We start from the raw sequence: 21,838 nt of genomic DNA, 5'->3' as shown, positions 1-21,838 counted from the left end.
CAAATAAAGAACTGAAAGATTTTTACCTTGCACACCTGAATAAAAACAGGTAAAAAAAACAATAAACAAAAACAGGTTTGTATAAATCAAATTAACTTTATAGAAGGAGAGTTACTTAAAGCATGTAAAAAAAAATGTACATGCTGAGCTTTGCTGGTTGTGCAAAAGAGGTTATGATGTAAAAACAATCTCCAGATGGCTTTGGAACTGAAACCCTAAAAGAAGCCCCTCGTTTCACCACTAGATGGCGATAGAGGAAAACTGCAGCTTTATATGCGGTTCATTTGCACAAGCATTTCCATGTGCAGTATTTGCTCTCATAACCTCACCCACATGGCTTATGCAAACACAGTTTTGTTTCTATGCTTTTTATTTCAACCACCTACTGTTCCAACAGAATTTAAACGTTGTGCACAACAATTAACTTAAACTCTTAAAAACAGAAAAACTTGAGTATTTTGACATTTTATTTTGAAATTCATTTGCAGCTTTGAGACTGCTGTTCTCAAGCAAAGTACAGCTGCTTTTTCAAACACAGTGATTCAAAGCATTTAAGCCCTCTGCCTATTACAGTAAATTAGTCTTTTTCACAGTAATCGAGAGGAAGGAAAGGAAAGGTGTGTGAAAAATTGATGGTTACTACACATATAAAGCCTCTGCCATGACTTAATGGTATGGTTAGCAATTATGTTGTTTAAAAAAAGTGGACATATGCAGAGTAAGCATGGGTGCACCATGTAAGCAGAGTAAAAATGGGTGTGCCATGGTAAAGGATGAGTTTATTGTCTGAAGTCATTGTGACAGATACATACGTAGTCCTGCAAGTGAAAATGCTGGCCTTATCACTAATGTACAGGTGCACACACACTAACCTGCAAAGGTTTTAGTGTGGCTGCAAGTTAGTTACAGAGACATAAAAAACTCAAGATTTGGCTGAAAGCTGGTCTGGTGTGATGAAATCCAGGTGGACTACGTCTGTAAAGAGGACACAGACTAATTTCTACAATTCGATTCCACACTACAATTTTTCCTGTATATCCCGAGGGAAAAACAGCCCACAAACAGCGGTGATATACATTTCCCTTCACATTTTGTGCATGTCACATTCCTTAATTGGCTTCTGCTTAAAAACAATGACAAAAGAACATGCAGGAAGCAAATCCTCCTGGCTGATATTTTATTTTTGCTTCTTTAAGGAAAAACTAGAACTCAAGGTAATGTGAGATTTAATGAGAGGAGACATGTTTGTTGTGTTATTCCTGGCTGGCTCTTTCTGTCCACAGAAATTCCCCTGTGCTGTTTGCCACTCCCTATATGACTGATTATGATTACGCGTGCTCACATAGGCAAGAAGAAGAATTATTTCCATATGACCTGAAGACAAAAGAAACTCTCCTTCACTTTTCAAATTAAAACCCACTTTAACAAAAACCTTTTATTCTTCATCTTTCCAAATCATCATCTGTGTTTTGTGTTTTTTTCCTGTGCAATGCTCCATCGGTAAATGCACCAGTGTTTATATTAGCCTACTTCCAGTATGTTCTTTTCTAGTTACGGGGCTTACTGAATGTCAAAACCAATAGATCTCAAACTTTTTTTCTGCCGTGCCTCCCTTCAGGAGTCAGAAAAAGTTAACACCCCACTGTTCCTCATCAAATGTTAACAATGAAAAAGTATTTAAACTTATTTAGTGAAATGTCAGCACAGCATCTGCAACCTCTTGTTTTGGAAAAAACTCTGTGTAAACCATCCTGATATCAAAATAAAGTTAACATATAAGTGAGCCTTAATCACATCACAGGTGTAAGTATCACAACAGACGTCAAGTAACTGAGGATGGAACACAGATTTTTTTCTTGGCCTAATTTTTTGTGTGTCTTTTACAGCATGAAACTGTGCTGCAGTAGATCAAAAACTGAAGAAAACCATGAGTCAACAGATGGACATTACCCGTGGAAAGATCAATGCTGCTGAAGTGAAACAGAGCAAAGTTACAGAGGTTTGATTAGAGACATAGCTAAGCCTTTTGCAAATTAAAAAAAATTGGCACCATCTGTGAGAGCTGATATTTCTTCAGCATTGAAAAGCAGAAATTTGGCTTTCTTGCTGGAGGTCAATTTCGCAAAACAAATCAATAAACATACTCTAAAAAATTATGGACTGGTGCGTAATGCGTCCGCGCGTAAATGATCGAATAAGGCAGAAAGTAGGAATTTATGACAGGAAACTGCTGTTGAAACACACTGCGAAATGGAGCTGTGCAGGAAATGTGATTGCATCAAAGTGGATTTTTTTGGTAACAATACAGCACAGGTAAGACAGAACTGATGCTAATGTTTGTCACACTTGAAGCGAAATTTTGGTCTTCTTTTGCTGCTGGCTTAGTGAATTTTTGGTTGGGTCTTGCACTTTTGGACTCGGTAAGATCTGTGCTTTCAACAGCGACATTGTTTGTCCGTGTACATGCTGTCAGATTTGTTGTTTTAGCTGTGTTTGGTGGTCATGGAAATGGTTTTGTGAGCTTTAGCTAAGATTCTGATATTTCAGTGATGCCACACATCTATATTTGAATAACAGATCTGGCAGCACAGCCTGTGAAACTAGCTGTTGCTTTCAGTTTCTCTTGTCTATTTAACCAGTTCAGTCTTTGAAATTCAGCCACTCATTTGCCTGTACACTCAGGATGAACGCACAGGGGAAACAGGTTGATAACCTGCTTCATATGACTGTTTGTACCGCGGATATGTTGAACTTGATTCGCAGCAGAGGGCCAAGGTCTTAAAATGAGATAAGACAGCAACACATGACATATTACACTGTGTCATTATAATTTAATAAGAACTAGAAAATGTTGCATTTCCTGTGAAAATGCAGTGTGAATGCCTTGCAGTGGAATCTGCTGAAAACAGCAGAAGTAAAACTATGTGCTGAAAGGAGGTGAAGAAATGGAAAATTCTGCTGAAAACAGGTGAAGAAGCAGATTTTTTTGCTGAAAAGAGGTGAAAAGCCAACAATTCTTCTGAAAAGGGGTGAAGAAGCTGAAATTTGTACTAAAAAGATGCGAAAAAGTTGAACTGTCTGCTGAAAAGAAAAAGCAGGGTTCAAACCCAGGCCTTCTGGTCTCAAGATGGCTACTTATCTCATTAAGCCAAACTGGTTCTCAGGAAGCTGAAAAGACATGGAGAAACTTTTGCTAATAATGTGGTCCATTAATTTCAACGGGACAAAAAAATTGCATAAACCATTTAATATCTCAAAAAGTATAGAAGTTATGAGCACCAAAAGTCATAGCCGACATTAGCAGAAATAGCAGAGTTTTTTTTAAAACTAGAACGGCAAAAATCGGACAAAAACTGCGGAAGTAGTTTCCCGGTGAAAAAGCATGGAGCAACTAGAATAAAGTTTAAAGAATAAAGAGAAACAGGAACTCAATAGTGTGAATGCCTGTGAGGCATTCACACAATAAATAATAAGTTTAAGGCAGAAAGACTCCTGCTGTTTCCACATGAATCAGATCTGCTCTATTGACTGGTTATCACACCAAAATGAGCACATGGATAAAAGCTGAAGTTTGCTGTTTTTTTATTGACACAATGCCAAAAAGGAAGAACTTAAAGACATAATTATTGCCCATCAAATAACACCACGCCATCCATACACACACACATAGACAGAGGTTAAGAAAGAATAGCGCCAAAGTGAAGATGATGGTGAGGCAATTAGCCACAATGTGCAAATCAACCTGACTGTGCAATGCTCTCTGAGTAAGCAACATAATTATGCATGCTGACACAAACAGAAGGAGAAGATGCCCAAGGCTACGTGTGATGTGTGTAGCAATGTCTGGGGAAACAATCAGTCTGTCTTCAGGAGGCTACAAGTCGCAAAAGTGCCATAAAGTGTAAAAAACAAGTCTTCTATTTGTAAGATAAGGTGCAAACTTGCCCACCCAGGCAGAAAAGAACCATCACCTGCGTGAATTGCTTTATGAGAAGCTTCAGGCTACGTCCACACTAATGCGTTTTTGTTTGAAAACACATCTTTTTCTCTCCGGTTTGGCCTCCCGTCCACACTGAGCTGCGTTTTCGCTCAAGGAAAACGCAGCTTTTTGAAAACGCTCTCCAAAGTGGATACATTTGAAAACGTTTTTGCGTAGCAGTGTGGACAGCAAACCCGGAGCCTTTTCAAAAACGATGACACATTTTAGTCATGTGATGCACTCATGTGAACAATTAAACTAAAATAACTAAAATAGCGGAGGGCATTACACAGCAGTTGTTTTGTTTGCGCTCAATTTTGACAGCCCTATTAAAGATTAATATCAGTTTGTACATGCTCCAGATAATCGCTTTTGCAACTTTGTACTTTTGTGTTACTCACAGCAACAACTCCAACTCATTGTTCAAGGTTCAAGGTTCAAGGTTCTTTATTTGTCACATGCATAGTTATACAAGTATAACACACAGTGAAATGTAGCCTGACACGCTCCTCGACATGTGCAAAAATGGGGGGGGTGTGTGTGTGTGTGTAGAGGAAGAACATTATATATATATATATATATATATATATATATATATATATATATATATATATATATATAGTATATACATTGGGTGAATGTGCAGTAGTAGCAGCAAGCAGGTGAATTCTGTACATTAATATGAATAGACATCTGACTATTTTACAGAATAGACAATATAAACATATTTAAAATTAAAGGAATTTGGAATGTACATTGTGCCTTGGTTTAGACTGTCTGGAAGAGAGTCCTGTCTCAGTCAATTATAGATGATGTGAGAGGGCGGGTGTGTGTGTGTTTAGGGCCGGATGGCTTGGGGATAGAAGCTCCTCTTGAGTCTCTCTGTCCTTGCCCGGATGATGCGGAACCTTCTACCAGATTGCAGAAGTTGGAACAGTTTGTTGCCAGGATGGGACGGGTCCTTCAGTATCTGCGCTGCTCTAGTCCGGCATCTCCTGGTGTAGGTGTCCTGAAGCGGGGGGAGAGCAATCCTGCAGCAGCGTTCTGCTGTACGGATCACTCTCTGGAGAGCTTTTTGGTCCTTCACACAGCTGTTCCCAAACCACGATGTCATGTTCTGTGTGAGGATGCTCTCCACAGCGCCTGTATAGAAAATCCTGAGGATCTTTGGAGAGACCCTGAACTTCCTCAGTTGTCGTAGGTGATACAGGCGCTGCCTAGCCTTTTTGGTCTGGACCTGAATGTGGGCAGCCCATGTCAGGTCTGAGGAGATGTGGACACCAAGATATTTGAAGGACTGCACCCTCTCCACTGGAGCTCCATTGATGATAATGGGCTTGTAGTCTCTGTGCTGACCCCTTCTGAAGTCCACCACCAGCTCCTTGGTCTTGCCGACGTTCAGCTGGAGGTGGTTGTCCTGGCACCATGATGCCAGATTCTTCACTTCATCCATGTAGGCCGCCTCATCGTTGTTGGAGATGGCACCCAACACCACTGTGCCGTCAGCAAACTTCACAATGGTGTTGGAGCCATGGGTGGCCACACAGTCTGAAGTGTAGAGGGAGTAGAGCAGTGGCGAGAGGACACATCCCTGAGGTGCTCCTGTGTTGATGGTGATGCTGTTAGAGACGCATCTACCCACCCTCACCACCTGAGTTCTGCCAGTGAGGAAGTCCAACACCCATGCACATAGACGGCTGTTAAGTCCCAGATCCCTGAGCTTTGTGAACAGTCTGCAGGGCACTATTGTGTTAAACGCTGAACTGTAATCAACAAACAGCATTCGCACATAGTTACCCTGTTTCTTGTCCACGTGGCTGAGGGTGGTGTGCAGGACGTGGGCGATGGCATCCTCTGTGGATCTGTTGGATCGGTAGGCGAACTGCAGCGGATCTGTGGTGTCTGGGATGGAGGAGGAGATGATGTTCTTCAGCAGCCTCTCAAACACCTTCATTACTACCGAGGTCAGTGCAACTGGCCGGTAATCGTTCAGGGATGAGGGTTTGCTGTTCTTGGGCACAGGGATAATGGTGGATCTTTTGAAGCATGTGGGGACCACAGACTTCGCCAGGGACTCGTTGAAGATGTAAGTGAACACACCTGCTAGCTGGTCAGCACAGCAGCGCAGCAGACGGCCGGTGATGCCGTCTGGCACCGTTGTTAGTCCATTTAAAAAATTCTGTGCTTTTTCCTCAACATTTTGCCGCAAAAGTAAATAAGCGGCAGACAGAAATGAGGCAGATCGAATCGTCTTGCGTTTCACGCATGCGCAGTACTGGAACGTAAGCGTTTTCGGCCGTTTCAATGTGAATGCACAACTCCGTGAAAACGACTGAAAACGCTAGTGTGGACTCGGAGCATTTTCAGATGAAAACGCCGTTTTCAAATTTATCTGGGCTGGTGTGGACGTTGTCTCGGTGGAGTTTTTTGAAACCCATGTTGAAGTGTGAAACCCCAGGGGAAGTGCTATTTTAAAAGTTTATTCAGAGGTACAGCAGGGCTCAAGTGTGGGTTTTTTTTATAGTTTTGCAACAGGTCAGGCTGGCATCTGGTACTCAGTGAATAATCAGCACAGCTGCTCAATGTGTGCTGATAACTCTACTTCTGCCTTTTTCAGGAGATGTTTAAAAGAAAGCCTACACACCACACACCGGCATGTAGATGACAGTAAGTGTTCATTTGCGTGAGTCGGTGAGTTTTGTGTGCCCTCAGGGTTAATGTTTTGCAAAATGTGTGTCTAAACAAATGTGCAGTCGGTTATAGCAACAGAGATAACAATTTGTTTGAGTAGCCTTGTCAAGAATCTGAAACAGAGTTTTTGCCACTGCACAGAGCATAATCGGTAACCTGAGGGAAACTGATGATGCCAAAGCACAGGAGTTCCAAAATGAGACAAAGTGTATCCAACAACAACACAGAGTGATCAGTAATGTGTAAAAAATGTCATGCTTACAGCCCCGAATAAACATAATTCAGGTGTTACTTGAAAACTTTACTGCCTGCAGGCCCCAATTCTCCCACCACTTCATCCCACCCCTCCTACTGCTGCCCCCCAGCCATTCCCGTACAAGCTGCACAGATGGTACAGAGCTCCTGTCGAGTGAGCCCGCTGATCGCCTGCAGGATCTCTGCCTTCCCGCTCCTCACTCTCGTCTTGCAGCGAACCAACTGTGTTTATACCGCAATCTGAAATGGTTACACCCATTGTCAAGTCTTTGACAAAAAGGTCTCAGTGGGAACAAGCAGAACCAAAACAAAACTTGGCTGAAGATCCACATCGACGACAATCCCCACCAAACACACAGAAAGCCACACTTGGCAGATGAGATGCTATGGGCCAATAAAAAATGCTGTAATACACCAGTTTCAGTCCAAGAGGGATCCCGTGGTGTTTCAAAATCTGATCAACAGGGGAAAAAAAAGAAATGTCATGCACTCTGGATCTTCATTGCGCAACTGCTGTTTTTCCTTGAGTTTATGAGTTTAGAGCAATGCTTTCACTTTTACTTTTCGTGTTTTGATTCAGCCATCTTGGGTTTCATTTGCCTTCTACTTTAAAATGTCAAAGGATATGCTCAGTGAAAACCAACTAAACATTAAAATCGAGTTAAAAGTTAGTGAAGGCCACAGTACAAAAGCAATAATCCGCATCACAGATAAGCACACTGGAAACTGCCTTTTACCTTTAAAGACATACAATAAGAAAACAATATTTTGGCTTTTCTTACCCCCAAAAAATGAAATAAGCCAAGGGAACCACCGATTTATCGTTGAAGACATGAGACACTTATCTTACAGTGAGATACCAGGATGCCAAGCAGAAGCTAATTGTCACCAAATTCACAGTAATCACCAACTAGATTTCAGCAGAAACGCCTCTTACAATAAACTGTTTACCACAAAGGTCATGACGGATCATTCTGAGGAGCTGTGCCTAATCAGCAGAGGCTCCGTCCACCCTTGTTAACATTCATGTGGGAAGCAGTGAAAGGCCAGAAAAGAAGAACAGAAGCATAGGAAAAAGAGCGCAGAAGAGGAAGAAAAGTCTGCTGCGGAGGATGCCAGAAATTCTTGGTATTGCAACATCCCCACCACAATTACAGAGCAAAAACTTGTGATTAAGTAAGAAATCGGACTGATTTGAGTAAGGAATAAAGACACTTTGGTTTGGATCTGCACTGAAACTTCTACTACCACAAATTGAGATGATGCATAGTCACGACTGCAAAAAAACCAAACAAAAAACACTTAAGTGAAGGTGATCACTCACCTGTTTGCTCTTGGGGTGAAAATTGATCTTAAGCAGCTTGACTGCAGTCTGATGCAAGAAGTGTGGGTCCAGCACTCTAACTTTACTGGCGTCACCCAACCAAATTTGAGGAGGGGGCTTCCAAAAGCCTTTCCTGACCTGGCAAAGACAAAAAAACAGACAGGGTGTTTACAGACTGAGAGGGAAAACGGCCACGAATTGCCCTTTATTTGGCAGAATGGATGCATGCAAGGAGAGACGCATGTAAATCTCCCTCATGTTTGGAGGACACTAAATCGATGTGCAAATTAGCGGGTAATGACCCTGCAACTATTAGCAGCAGGAGGCCGGAGGTGCCGTGGGATACAGAGTGAACGATGCCTGCAATGGAAACAACATTTAACTCTGGAGAGTGCTGGCACTGCTCAAGTGGAACCTCTTAAGTAGTTGTTCCTGATATGCAAGACAGACAAGCTTGAAAACTAAACAGAGTGTGTTCAGTTGAGGCAGAGAGGGGAAAGAACGAAAGAAAGGGAGATGACTGTGTGTGCGTAAGAGAGTCTGTGTTTGCATGTGGGACAGTGCATTCTCACACACATCCAGTACCCTCTTCTCATTGTAGAGGATCTCTTTGAGCCACCGTAGATCTTGCTGTTTGAAAGGCACCAGGACCATAAGGGTGTCAGGCTCATTGTCCAGTCCAGGGTTGTAGAAGGCTGACTCAGGGTAGAAGAACCTCATGGTGGTCTTGTTCCCCACGTCTTCCTCATAGCCTCTTACCGGGGCATCATTCAACCTGAGGCAGGAATAAAATATGTAAAGAAATTTAAAAAAGGATTTTCAGAGCTGTTTTAGTCAGGATTTCAATTTTTGCAATTAGAAAAAAGATTGATGTAAATGAGCATTGAATAACCATTATTCAGTGGATCGTGAAATACTGCACTCCCCACCTGCAGCTAGCCTCTCAGAGCTTCAACCGATTCAGTTTTTACATAAATGATTTAAGGTCTGATCGCATGCTTAAAGACACTGTAGGTAACATGACCTCGGCCTTGAGCATAGTTTAGGTAAAGATCCATTAGGTGATCTTTGCATGCAATGTTCACTGAAATCTGATAATACTCTAGGAGGAGTAACATTTCTTGTAAATCACATAAGCTCATGGGTCCTTCAGCCCGAAGGTGACAATTCTTGATTTCTTGTGTTTTTGCAGATTTTTCACACTTACATGTTGCAGATCAATAAACTAATTTTATCTATTAGACACGGACAACCTGAATAAGTACATGTGGCGGAGTTGTGGTCCCAGGCTGAGCTGCAGGTGCAATGAGCTCAAGTATGCATATGTTTTTTTTACAGAACTTTATGCTGATGCACAAACTCAACAGCTACATCCTTTATTGCACAGATAGTCCATGACCATCTCTTTCGTTTCTGACACATTAATGTGCAACAAGGACAACTTGCAACACTCTTTTTCTGATCAAGGTCTACTCAGCAGAGATGCAATCACTGAGACTTCTGCTAACTTGAAGATGAGGTGCAGCGGTGTACAGCACAAATAAAACTGGAGAAAACGCACTTCTGTGGTGAGCCAATGGACGATGGCAAATAAAACACGATTTACCAACATGTCACACCGCAATCAGTCTTATGAATACTAAGAAGTCTTCTAGCTATAATGTCATAGCCTTTAGCTATTGCGCACTAGGCTATTTGTATTGCTCAGGGATCGAACAGTCTAAGACGTGCACTGTTCTTCACACTGTGTAGTGTAGTAATTCATAAAACCTATTGTTTTATTTGCTTAATGTTTGTTTAAAGCATGTCAATAACTGCGTTAAATATACATTTCCCAAACTTGTATTAATATTTGCAGCAGCATTAATTTTGGTGTATGTGTAAAGTTGCACCCAGATATGTCGTCTACTGACAGATATTATCTATCACACGATTAAGAGCTGGGGGGGAAAAAATTAATAAAAGTTAAAAAGTTGCCTCAGAACAGGATGACTAACTCACACTACGCTGTACACAGCCTGAAATTCAAAACCTTGTTCACTCTGTGAAATAAAAAAACATCTGTTTCATCACTTAACAAAAAAATACAACATAACTCTATAGTTGACAAATTCAATAGCACAGACTGAGAACATTAAATTATTAGCAAGCACTTTGAGAACTTAATTCTCAACAGGCTTTTAAGAAGTCAAGCAGTGTTTCCATGGCAGGAAAAAAGCCAGATGACGTCAAAATCTCAGGCATGCATTGAATTCTGAGTGTCAATAACCTGACTTGGCTGGAAAATAATTAGAAGAGAGCGAGAGACGTGAGGGGAGGGAAAGAGGGGGGTTCGGGGGGGGGGGGGGGGGGGGGGGGTGCATTGCTGCCAGGCCTAATTCTGGCTGTTTGAAAGAGGCTTAAAAAAACTCAGAATGCGGTCGTTCATTCCAAGGCTGTAAAGTCAGATCTGCTAAATGCCTTTGTCCCTGAGTAAACTCAATGCTTTCTTTTCTGCTTTTAAAGAACCTGATTTGACCCAAACTTAGCCTGAGAGGACGGCTCTGTGTCAGAGTCACATGCTTATACAGTCTACAGCTAAGTGAATTAAACCCTATTTAGAGAGGCTGGGGGTAAAAGAAGTCAACACATTCTCTTTTTTAAAATGCAATAGCAATGAGTCCTAACTGCCTTGAAACTCTCCTTTTAAATCAACCTTGGACATGATTTTTTCTAATTGGCTGTGCTTGATAAACAGAAGGGCAGAACAGCAGGTTGGTTGGGTTTCAATCCCTACAACAAAAAGTGTAGACAACCTCACTAATGATATCGCCAACAGCTCTATCCCTCAACCTGCATGTACATGCACCTGTATTTGAAAGTCCTACATCCCTTAATTCACGAGTTATTGCGCTCGCAAACTTGGGTATCCACCCAACCTGGCTGTCCACCAGGCGAGGTGATGACACTACCCCAAGCCTTTCAGGCTGAGGAGCTGAAGACTGTCAGCAATCAACTATTTAGAGCAGTCTGAAGTCTGAGCTTCTGGCTTAAAGACATTTAAGCCATATACTGACTTCATTGTTTGCAACTTTGAACATTTTTAATCCAAGCATCCATCTAAATAATTGGATTTAAATATATGGCAGACACTTTCACACACTTTAACCCCACTATTATTGCACAGTAGAGCATATAATTTCAATTTAATAGCATAATCAGGAAAAATGATTTCACTGTTGTGTGGAGTATGATTATTGCTTACCGAATGACCACATCGTATTTATTGATGATGCTTCCCAGGGAACTGTTTTTAATGGCAAAGCCATTACCTATGACTACACAAGTTCTGCATTCAAGGCTGTGGAGAAAAACAACACAGGTTCACATTATGAATTAAATGTGGCAAATTTGTCTTTATCAAGGTTTCTCATCAGTCTTAAAATGAACATGTTTTGTTCAGTTACAAACAAAATGGCTCTCTGGAGGCAAAAACCTATCATCACTACTGGAACAGCACGCGAGGACATTGATTGTTATAGGGAACAGTTATAGAGAGCGTTTTCACAGAACTCTTTGCAACCATGTTAAAAATCAAGTACAAGGCCACAGTTAGCATGTTAAACGTTAAAGTTCGTGACAGCACAATTAAAAAAAGATGGAACAAGTGTGGCTTGTTTGGAACGTTTGCCAGGAGAACGTGGCAGCACAACTTAGGTTTGCAAAGCTGCATTTAAACAACCACAGGAGCTCTGGAACAATCCTATGGACAGACGAGAACAACGTAGAGATGTTTGGCCATAATGCAGAGTGCTACATTTGGCAAAAACCAGTGCCTGCAAACCTCCATGTTGTAAAGAAAAATGGACCAAAATTCCTCCACAACGATGTGACAGATTTCAAGTTATTGCTGCTAAAGGCGGCTCCACAAGCTGTTGAATCACAGGACTGCATAGTGTGTATTTGTTGGCACCGATCTTGGCCTACTCTATTTTGAACATGATGGCTTGAATTGGTAAACAGAGCAGGATACTGAAAAATGTTTAAATAGTTAAGAATATTTAGAATAATTAGAAAAGTGCAGATTGTGTATTTTTTCTAATTATTCTAAATATTCTTGTAAATAAATAAATTGTAAGATGGTCTAAAAAAGCAAATCGTTATCCATGATTGCAACGTTAAACTAATTCGCTTTACTACTGTTGGCCTAGTTTGCTAAAGTGTGCTCAAACTTACTTTTCGATGTTGGCTGGCATGTGATAATTTGTAGTTACAGCAAGCACTTTCAGTAGCAGCAGCTCTGGGATGAAAAGTGAGAAATGGAGAAGTTCAAAAGTTAACGCTTGAATTGGTGAAAAAGCTACAGTCCTGGGTTTCAGCTGCATTAACAGTTTAAGATGTCATCTATTTAATCCCCAGTCCTGGTCCCAGTCAAAATGAGAGAAATTTGCTGAAAGTGAGTGGGAAGAGTGGGGATTAATGTAAAATGCAAAGTCAACATACCACTGCCCTTAATGCCATAAGGTAATGCCAGATCTGACAGATGCTGCCGCCAAAAGAAATCCTCCATTTTCATAAAGAGCTGCGTCCGTCTGCTAATGCTGCATGAGAAATGTCAAAGCAGGGTTTATAAGATGATACCACACAGTTTCAGTGTACAGATGACTTATGCTGCCAGAGGCTTTGTGGCCGGGAGAGCAAAGAAAACTGCTTCAAGTTTTGTGTCTAAAATAATCAACCCACACAATAGACAATATCATCTGTTCTGCCAAGCAGTACAGTGTTCAAGCTAGCACATAAAAAAGAAAAAAAAATGCTTTGTAATCTTTTTTTTTTTTTTTTTTTTTTTGTGTCCCATTTGGATCTTTAGCCATCAGAATTGTTGTCTTAAGGCCAAGAAAGATGCCAAGCGGATTTATTTTACCAAGTGGATCATCATGGCCTTGCCATATTGGTCCATTTGATTGACCTTTATTATAATTATGTATTTATTTTATTTTCGGTTGCTACAAACGGGACAGACGTGACTGGGGGATAGGACAGGGAGAAAGAATGAAAGAAAGAGAGGGAGAGAAAGAAAACCAAAGGGGAGAAGAGACGGTGAGAAGGGGGGGAAGAAAGGAAAAAACAAACAAACAAAACGCCTGGATCACCTGTATGGAGAAAAAAAACAGAAGAGAAAGCAAACAACAAAGAGCAAGATAATAAAAACAGCACCATCACAATAAACTAGCTAGCAGTAGATAACAGTAGATACTAAATAATAAACGATATTGTGCAGCACGCAAGATAGACAGCGCACAATGTGCTTTGAGGCAGCAGCCAAGAAAGGTGTAGTCCGCGTCTGTGAACACCCGTGTGTACACCTGTGTGCATACCTGTGTGGATCAGCATGCTTGTATTCCAAAGGTTTCTCCATGTAACGATCTGCTAGGGAGTGTGGGGAGCCATAGCCCCGTCCACCAGGGTATGAAGCAGGTATGGAGGAGATCCAGGCCCCAGATATCCAGAGGCCCCAGAGTACAAGGACCCGAGGAGGACCACCAAAGGGGGGGGGAACCGTGCCACCCTCCTGGGAAGAGCTGAGTAGAGCCCCAAACGAGAGGTCACCCCGCAGCTACGGAGCAGAGGCCAGAGGGGGTTGCAGTGGCGTGCCCGCGGGCTCCGCCGGCAGCCAGCTGTGCCAGAGAGGACCGAGCTTCAGGCCCAGAGGCCAGAGGCCTGAGGGCATCCCACCCCCCGGAAGGAGCCCAGCCGGGCCACAGGCGCCCGGCCCCGCCAATCGGCCACCAGGAGTGAGCCGGTACATGCATGAGCACCCAGCCCCAGATGACAAGGACCACCAACACACCAACGTCTGAGGGCATCAGCCACCGGCAGGGAGTGTGGTGAGGGGAGATAGGCCTCCGTACTTTAGAGGGCCTGAGATGTACCCAGAGAGGTTGAGTCTAAGACCCAACCTGACATATAGACACAGACAAACAGGCACACGCGGACACAGACGTGCATTCCCACCCCCATATGCACAACCAAATACTCGGCACTCACCCAACGTGTAGACAGACACAAATAGACACTGCACAGACAGTCGCACTCCCCAAACATACTCTATATCCCAGGTCCAGGTACCCCCGCCCCCAGAGGGGCAAGCCGCACCTAGACCCAGGAGATGTAACCCTTCTCTCTGGGGTGGAGGCAAGCGGACCACCTCCTTATCTGCAGTAGCAGGGAGGCCCCGCATCCCAGACCCCAGTCTGACGGCCAGCACCTCCTCCCAGCCCCCCAGCCCTGACGGCTAACAGAACCGGGGTGAGTGAAGACCTCAAACCTCCCTACGCCCGCTCATATGTAATGCTGTTCTAAAGTGCATTTAAAACTCAGGAGAGCATGGTACTAGCTTCCTCTCAGAGAGCAGCACGGCTCCTCCCGAAAACCCTCAGTGTCTAAATGCATTTAAAATTGAGGGTAGGGCACCAGCGCCAGAGGTGGGTTGGAGTACAACGACCATCCTCTGGATGCTGTAAAACGTGCCCACCCCCAAGGCCCTATATGTATGTGTTATGTGAGAGTGTGAGTAATATGGATGTCTAGGTTGCAGAATAAAATTGAGGCACAGGCGGCCAGAAGGGGACAGAGGGGGAGTGCCTCCCCTGCACCCTGGTGACATACCTGCACCCCAAGCCCTGCGTGTGTGGGTGGGTGTGGTAGAGCGGGAATAGGGAGGCAGCTGAGGATGGGGAGGGAAGAAAGGGAGGGGCAAGCGGCCCCTCCCTGGGGCCAGCTCCCCCGCTGACCCCAGTAGGCACCCCCACGCTCTGGAACCCACCAGGGCAAGGAGGCCCAGGCCCATCCGGACCGGGGCCCGCAGCAGCAGCACTGCCCAGCCCCACAGAGTCCGGGGCAGCCCACCCGACTCCACCCCAGAGAAAACTGCACCCATCCCATCATCCAATCATCTCCCAAACTACACAAGACAATAGACACCCAGGTTGAGTTCATTCTCCCCCTCTCCTATATCTCTCCCCCCACCTGCAGAGTGAGCTCCTGTAGTGAGGAGACCACCTGCAAAGATGTAACAACCTCCCCACCAGTTAGAGAGCCCCCTAGTTGGGCCGATGCACCAGAGGTCCCCTGCACTGGGGCTGAGCCCCCCTGCACCCACCCGCCCACTGCTCCGGCGACACAACAGCCAGGACCCAAGCCCCCAAGGCCCGGCCAGCACCCCAGACCGGGGGGCGGAGCACCCCCAGACCCCCAAGCCTCCACGCGCGTCCCGGACCCTCCCAGGGGCAGCCAGGCTACCATGCTTTGTAATCTTAACTGATGCACTAGCGTTAGCAAATGTTCTGGTACCCATTAAGCAGGTAAGCCAACCTCGTTATAAGAAAATCACCTATTTATATGATGCCATTCAATAGCAATTTCCTTCATTAAAATCCTCCGCTGGCATTCCCTCGCCATGGAGAGGGGAAAGAAAACAATAATGCTCACAGAGCCTGTGGAGTGAGACAAATGTGGCAGGTTGTAATATGTGAAACAGTTGCTCTTCTGTGCTCGCTCACTCCAGCTGTTTATAACCTACTGTCTTTGACAGTAAGTCTCTCAGGCATTTATTACTCTTGTGTGCCAGCTAGCCCTCTGTAGGAGATCAGGATAAATCTCCGGGCAGGGAGTCTAATTAGAGAAATGTCACTGTAACTGCCTCGCAAGCTTCCTTGTGACTGACTCATGTTAAAAATCCAAGAACAACGGACTGGCAACTCTGAACTGAACTGAACTCTTTTTCAGCTACACATCTTAACTGTTGCAAACGTTAAAGGGCAGGCGGTGGAAGGTCGACTGGGCTAAATAAATAAACAGTGACCTTGGATGAGGTTTGGCCAAACCACACATCCCCTTTTACTAATAGAGCAGAGCCAAGAATAAAGGTGAGTAAATATACAGGTCGATAAACTGATAAGAGACTAAAAGATAGATAACCATGAGCATGTTAGAGAATGTGAAACAGGGATTAGTTAACAAAACGGGCTAGACATTATCAAGTTCTAAAAAAAATATGTATATGTCATGAAGACATTGTTAGCCAAAATTAGTTTTTCACATTAACTCCCCCTCTCTGGCTTTTTATCAAGACATTCCACTGGAATGACTGAAACTTACTGTAACCATTATTTAGATGGAAACTCTTTAAACATAACTCCTGCTTCTTCTCTGTAAAATATGCTTTTCTGTCATGACTGGTACAGAGCAGTCCAGTTTCAAGGAACTCGGCACTTTATGTTCAAATAAAAACACTGGTATACACCACTCCTTTAATAAGTCAGTTTCCCCAAAAAAAAGAAAAAAAGAAAAAAGAACACACAGACATGCCATTACTCACTTAAAGTTAAGGCTCTCCCATTTCTTCTGGGTTAGCCAGCCACCACACAGCGACTTGCTACTGCTGGGAGACTTGCTGGTGCCTCCATAGCTGAAAGACAGTGAAAATGGAAAGTGCCAGTAATTTAGTCCAAAATGCTCAAAAAGTGCAAAAATTGCTATGTGTGAGGCTTTGGTTGACTAGCAGCTCAGACCACTTTGTGAATAGGCTGTCTTCTCAGATTTTAGTGACTCAGCACTGGCCAGAAATCCTGAGAAATGGGTATTACTGTGATTCTGTGACTCAATACCAGAGAAATTAAGAAAGAAAGAAAGAAAGACATGTTTGTGTTAGAGTGTGTCTTTGTGTGAGATTACCTCTGAATCAAGGCATATGAACAGTAGAACATGACAAAGGTGACGAAGAACAGGAGAACTGGGAGAAGCCTAGGCCACCATACTGGAGCAGACAAAGACAAAAACAGAAGCAAACATACCAGGGTATAAAAGTAGAGTCAGTTTCTGGCTACACCTGAGAGACGATACTCAGTCTTCTTCTATGCAAATTATGTTGTTTGCTTTTTCTGACGTGCCATTTTGAAACAGGTGTACGGGCAATGCCAATGAAACTGATTTTCATTCAAATATCACTTTCCAAATTAAGACAAATGCAAAGGCTTATAGGAAACTGTCCATCTGCTAGGATTTATTTTTAACAGCAAAGAGTGAAGATCACAAATTACGATACGATGTTCTCAAAAATGGTTTGAATTCTTTAAATACACTGAAAAAACAGGATGCAGTGACTTGCAAATCTCATAAACACATATTTTATTCACAACAGAACATATAACAAATGTTTAAACTGAGATATTCTACTTTTTCACGAAAAATATTAGAAAACGATGTTTGACAGAATTAAAGCTGGGCAGAGGTTCATCAATCTGCAAACAAATCTGTCTACAAACCATTTCTGAAATTTGAAAGTGTATATACAGGTTTAAGATCAACATATGCTCCAATCCAACCTTTCAGGAAAGGATGGATGAGGGAGACGGGAGGCAGGAGGAGGAGAGACCCGAGGCGGCCGCCGGTCTGAGTGTGAACTGAACTTCAGGTAAGAAGTTATGACTGCAGTCTATCTGGGTCAGATATAGACCAAGTTTAGGTGGAGTTTATTTTCGTTGTGCTAACTTTTTACAGTCAGTTACAATAACTCGTACTGCGTGCTAGCTAGCATGATGGAGTTTCTATACAGCTGGGTGGGGGCTATGATGTTACTGATAGTGAACTTTATTTTATTTATAAGGTTAGTTAGTAGAGTTGCCAGTTGTCCCGCATTCAGAGAAATTATTACGCGTTTCGTGTTGAGCTGAGAAGGGACGCAGTTTGTCCCGGACTTCAGCTAGAATGGAAAAAGACACAAAGGTGGAGTTATTCTGTCTTTATGCTGCACAGCTGCCTCTTCTTCTCTCATTCTCTCTCTCCTGTTGCTACTTTAATCATGAAACTGATCAATGATCAGCTGATTGGCTTTTCTCTCTTGTTTGTTTATTGCCCACTTTGCGCCAGAAAGAGGAAACTGAGGAGCTGTCCGCTCAGCGCAGCATCAGCACCATGGAAATACACGGATACATCCGTAGACTCGAGACACAATGCGTTTTTGGGACTTTCAGGTGTATGGACCAATGTTTTCTTTTCTGATCAAACCAGAAATCTTTAATGAGCAGCTGGATTTGTCTCGCATTAACTGAGTTAATACCAGTTAATGCAACATCAAAGCAGCTGGAATCCACAGCTGTGTGTGTTCATGGAGCTTGCATTTTCACCAGCTGGACATCACTACCTGACAAGTTTAACTGTCTTCAGAACATTGCAGAGGCCTTATTGACAGTATTTGGCTCCACATATCTGTGTGAGCAGATTTTCTCTCACATGAGTGTTAGAGATGGCACGATACCACTTTTTTATGTCCAATACCGATACCGATATCATAAATTTGTATATCTGCCGATACCGATATGAATCCGATATAGTGTGTTTTTTAATCAATAAAACTATTTTTTAATATATTGCTGCATTTTTTATAAGTTCATACTCAAGTTTAAATAAACAACAACACTAAAGCTATTCTGTTATACCTGTATGTAAAAAATACACTGCACCCAAAATATTTCATAGTTCAGCAATACTGATCAATCTAATAAACTTAAACCTACTCAATCCTTCCTATTCTGGTATTTTAAAGAGCACTTAGCAGAAATATTAAGCAACCTAACTAATAGGGTTGCAAACTACCAGCAAAAGAAAATAGTGAACCACCCTCTTCCTCATGATGCTTAATCGATGTAATCAACTTTAATTTGATGCAGGGTGAAAAAAAATGCACAGAATTTAATTATTTTTCAAGAATAATTAAATAGATTCAACATCTTTCTTCAACAGAACTGCAGACTGCACAGATGGTGTCTTCCCAAAGGAAAAAGTAGTATAGCTTACTAGGGTATATTAGATTTAACAGTTACTATATACAGTAATGGACTTCTATATATTTTACATCAGATTAAAGCTTTGGGTGTAAGATTCAGATAATTATTTATTAAAAGATAGACATTTTAAATGAGAATAAGAAAGAAAAGTATGTCTCTGTGCCCCATTTTCCCTTTTCATGCCCTATCGGCCCCCCTGGCTAAACTTTGCTAGATCCGCCCCTGCACAGTTACCAGCCGTCAGCTACGTAGAAAAATATCCTGGTCTAGAAAGTAATATTAAATAAATTCTAACAACAGCTTATCAAGGTTAAACGTGCTGCTGTTATTCAGCCGCTGGTTTCCACTTTCTGGCGCAAAGTGGGCCAAAAACAAACAAGAGAGACGAGTCGCGACAGAAAAGCCGATCAGCTGATCATTGATCAGTTTCACGTTTGAAGTAGCGACAGGAGAGGGAGAGAGAAGAGGCAGTTGCTCCATATATTGGTTGTTAAGCTTAACGCAGGAATGCTTTACAAACATTCAGAGATGAACTTACACACTTGCTTAACTTCTCTCTTGGATAACTTCCTCTGAGTTTGGTAGTAAGGCTCCAAATACACACAGCCGCTCTATCATGTGAGCACACTGCTCCGACGTGCAACGGTTATGGGCCGAGTTACACGGTGTCGCAAGTTTTGTGAGGTGCTTTTTTGATATTTAATGGATCGGATTACATTTTTTATTTCCCTCCGATATCCGATCCAGTAATTTATGTCAGTATCGGACCGATACCGATACGTAATATTGGATCGGTCCATCTCTAATGAGTGTCCTCGGGTAGCCGTCTGAATGCTGGACACTCGGAGACCTGTGTCTCTGAGTGGGAGACCAGAGATCAGATTAATATGTGTATTAACAAACATGCCATATTGGCCCAGTTTATTTTTCTTATCATTGTTGTGAGGAGACCATAAATAGCATTTGTATTTTTTGTTGTACAGTTAATTTGCTGTTATAGAGTTCTTGTTATGGATAAAAAAAAGTGTCTTTTTTTGTTTCAAAATAGCTGATAACTATTCGCTGATAGCTGCCAACATCTGCAAACAAATATAATTCTATAAAGTGGTTCTATATAGTGTGTAACTGTTAATATAGAGCGTTATTAAATTTATTGCTAATACAATCATATGGTACACTGACTTCTGAGGAAATTTTAAATGGCACTCGCCATCAAAAAGGTTGCCTACCCCTGCTCTAAAGACTGCTGTGCTTGGACTTTCTCATCAGATTCAGTGGTAAAGCTACACTGTACAGTAAACAGGTTTTTTCTGCTAACAGGACTAATAGCGGGAAGTTTGGGGCAATTTAAGGTGTGATTAAATATTTTAAGCTTCATCTATAACAAGGCATTGAACAATAAACCCAAGGACCATTAAAAAGAGAGTTTGGAAGGTAATTTTAACCACTGTCTTTCTGACAGTTAGATAAGGACTCCATTCAATAATAAATTACAGCCAGTAAGTGCTGCACAGTGTTTGAAAACAGATAAATATACTTAGCCTGACTTAGCCTGATGCAAGTTTAAAATAATACGTTGTAGTGTTATGAGTGGTTTATGTGCAAAAATACATGCAATAAATTATACACGGAATACATGGAAATTGCTACAAAATTCATTTAACGCTAAAGTTTTTAAAGTGTAAAGAGAAAAGCCAGCAACAGCCTTTGGTAACATTTTACAGTGGTTCGAAAAAGTGTTCCCCCCCGTCTGAAATTCCCTATTTTTTTGCATATTTGTCACACACTTATATGTTTCAGATAATTACACAAACGGTAATATTAGATAAAGATAAGCTGAGTCAAAACAAAATGTAGTTTTTAAGCGAAAAAAGTTATCAAAACCTATCTGGTCCTGTGTGAAAAAGTAATTAACCCTGCCCCCTTGTTAAATCATGAATTAACTGTGATTAAACAGGTTTTTTGGAAAGCTGAGTTCAGTTTCACTAAACACACTCAGGCCTGATTATTGGCAGACCTGTTGAATCATTCAAATAACAAGGCCTGGACTGCTTTAACTAACACGATCTGTATGCTGACTAAAACAGAATTATGGTTACTGTTTGACAAAGACTCACTGGTAACCAAATTGTTAAGTATAAGTGATAGTACTGATAAGTTCTACAATATTCAAGAAGTCCAGTTTGACCTCACAGTATCTCACATTAAACAACAGTGAATTTAGGGCATGTTAAAAATCCCAATCATTAAATTTGCTGTTCACACAGAGAAAATCATAAAAAAGATCTTAAGACAATAAGTAAAAAAAAAAAATGCAATGAAAATACAACAACAGCAACAAAAAAACAAAAATAACAATCACAGACAGCAAAAAGGCTTACTTTTAGTTGCCTTCTGGGACATCTTCACATGCTCGCTGAGCCTCTCATGACTTCACAATATGTGGTCACCCTGGTAGTAGGTACAGGAATAAGAAAGCTCAAATATTTGCACATATGACACTGCCTTTGCTGTAAAAAAAAAACAAAAAAAAAACAACTGAAAATGTGATCTGAAAGTCAAATGAGATGAAAACTAAGATGTAGAGCGTTTTGCACAAGTATGTAAATGTGTTCAAAGCATTTAAAAAAAAAGGATTACAACGCGTTTCACAACTACAAGCAACAGCTAAAAATACTCTAAGTTAAAATTAAAACACACAACAGTGTGCACTAGCTAAAAGCAAACCTATACAAATAAGCCTTGAAGCGCTCTTTAAAACTT

The 21,838-nt window shown here is 42.0% G+C and overlaps 1 protein-coding gene across 4 annotated transcripts in view; it reads right to left on the bottom strand.

The window, feature by feature from the left end:
- st3gal4 (ST3 beta-galactoside alpha-2,3-sialyltransferase 4) overlaps positions 1–21,838 on the bottom strand; it is a 43,775-nt gene that overhangs the window by 1,171 nt on the left and 20,766 nt on the right. For 2 of the 4 annotated variants that reach the window (XM_084950067.1, XM_084950066.1), the window contains 8 exons: positions 21,457–21,526; positions 16,965–17,046; positions 16,609–16,698; positions 12,732–12,829; positions 12,465–12,528; positions 11,494–11,589; positions 8,826–9,024; positions 8,250–8,387 (listed from right to left, as the gene is read on the bottom strand). In XM_084950067.1, coding sequence (XP_084806193.1) covers positions 8,250–8,387; positions 8,826–9,024; positions 11,494–11,589; positions 12,465–12,528; positions 12,732–12,829; positions 16,609–16,698; positions 16,965–17,046; positions 21,457–21,478 — 789 coding nt within the window. In that variant the 5' untranslated portion in view covers positions 21,479–21,526. Of the gene's footprint in view, positions 1–8,249; positions 8,388–8,825; positions 9,025–11,493; positions 11,590–12,464; positions 12,529–12,731; positions 12,830–16,608; positions 16,699–16,964; positions 17,047–21,456; positions 21,586–21,838 lie in introns of all 4 variants that reach the window. The other 2 variants (XM_084950068.1, XM_084950069.1) reach the window with 2 other exon arrangements.

Source organism: Perissodus microlepis, chromosome 14 (assembly GCF_051167445.1).
Source record: "Perissodus microlepis isolate ML-2025 ecotype Zambia chromosome 14, ASM5116744v1, whole genome shotgun sequence".
Taxonomy (NCBI): Eukaryota; Metazoa; Chordata; class Actinopteri; order Cichliformes; family Cichlidae; genus Perissodus; species Perissodus microlepis.
Note: the sequence above shows the minus strand (reverse complement) of the source record. Positions and strands in the feature narration are given on the sequence as shown.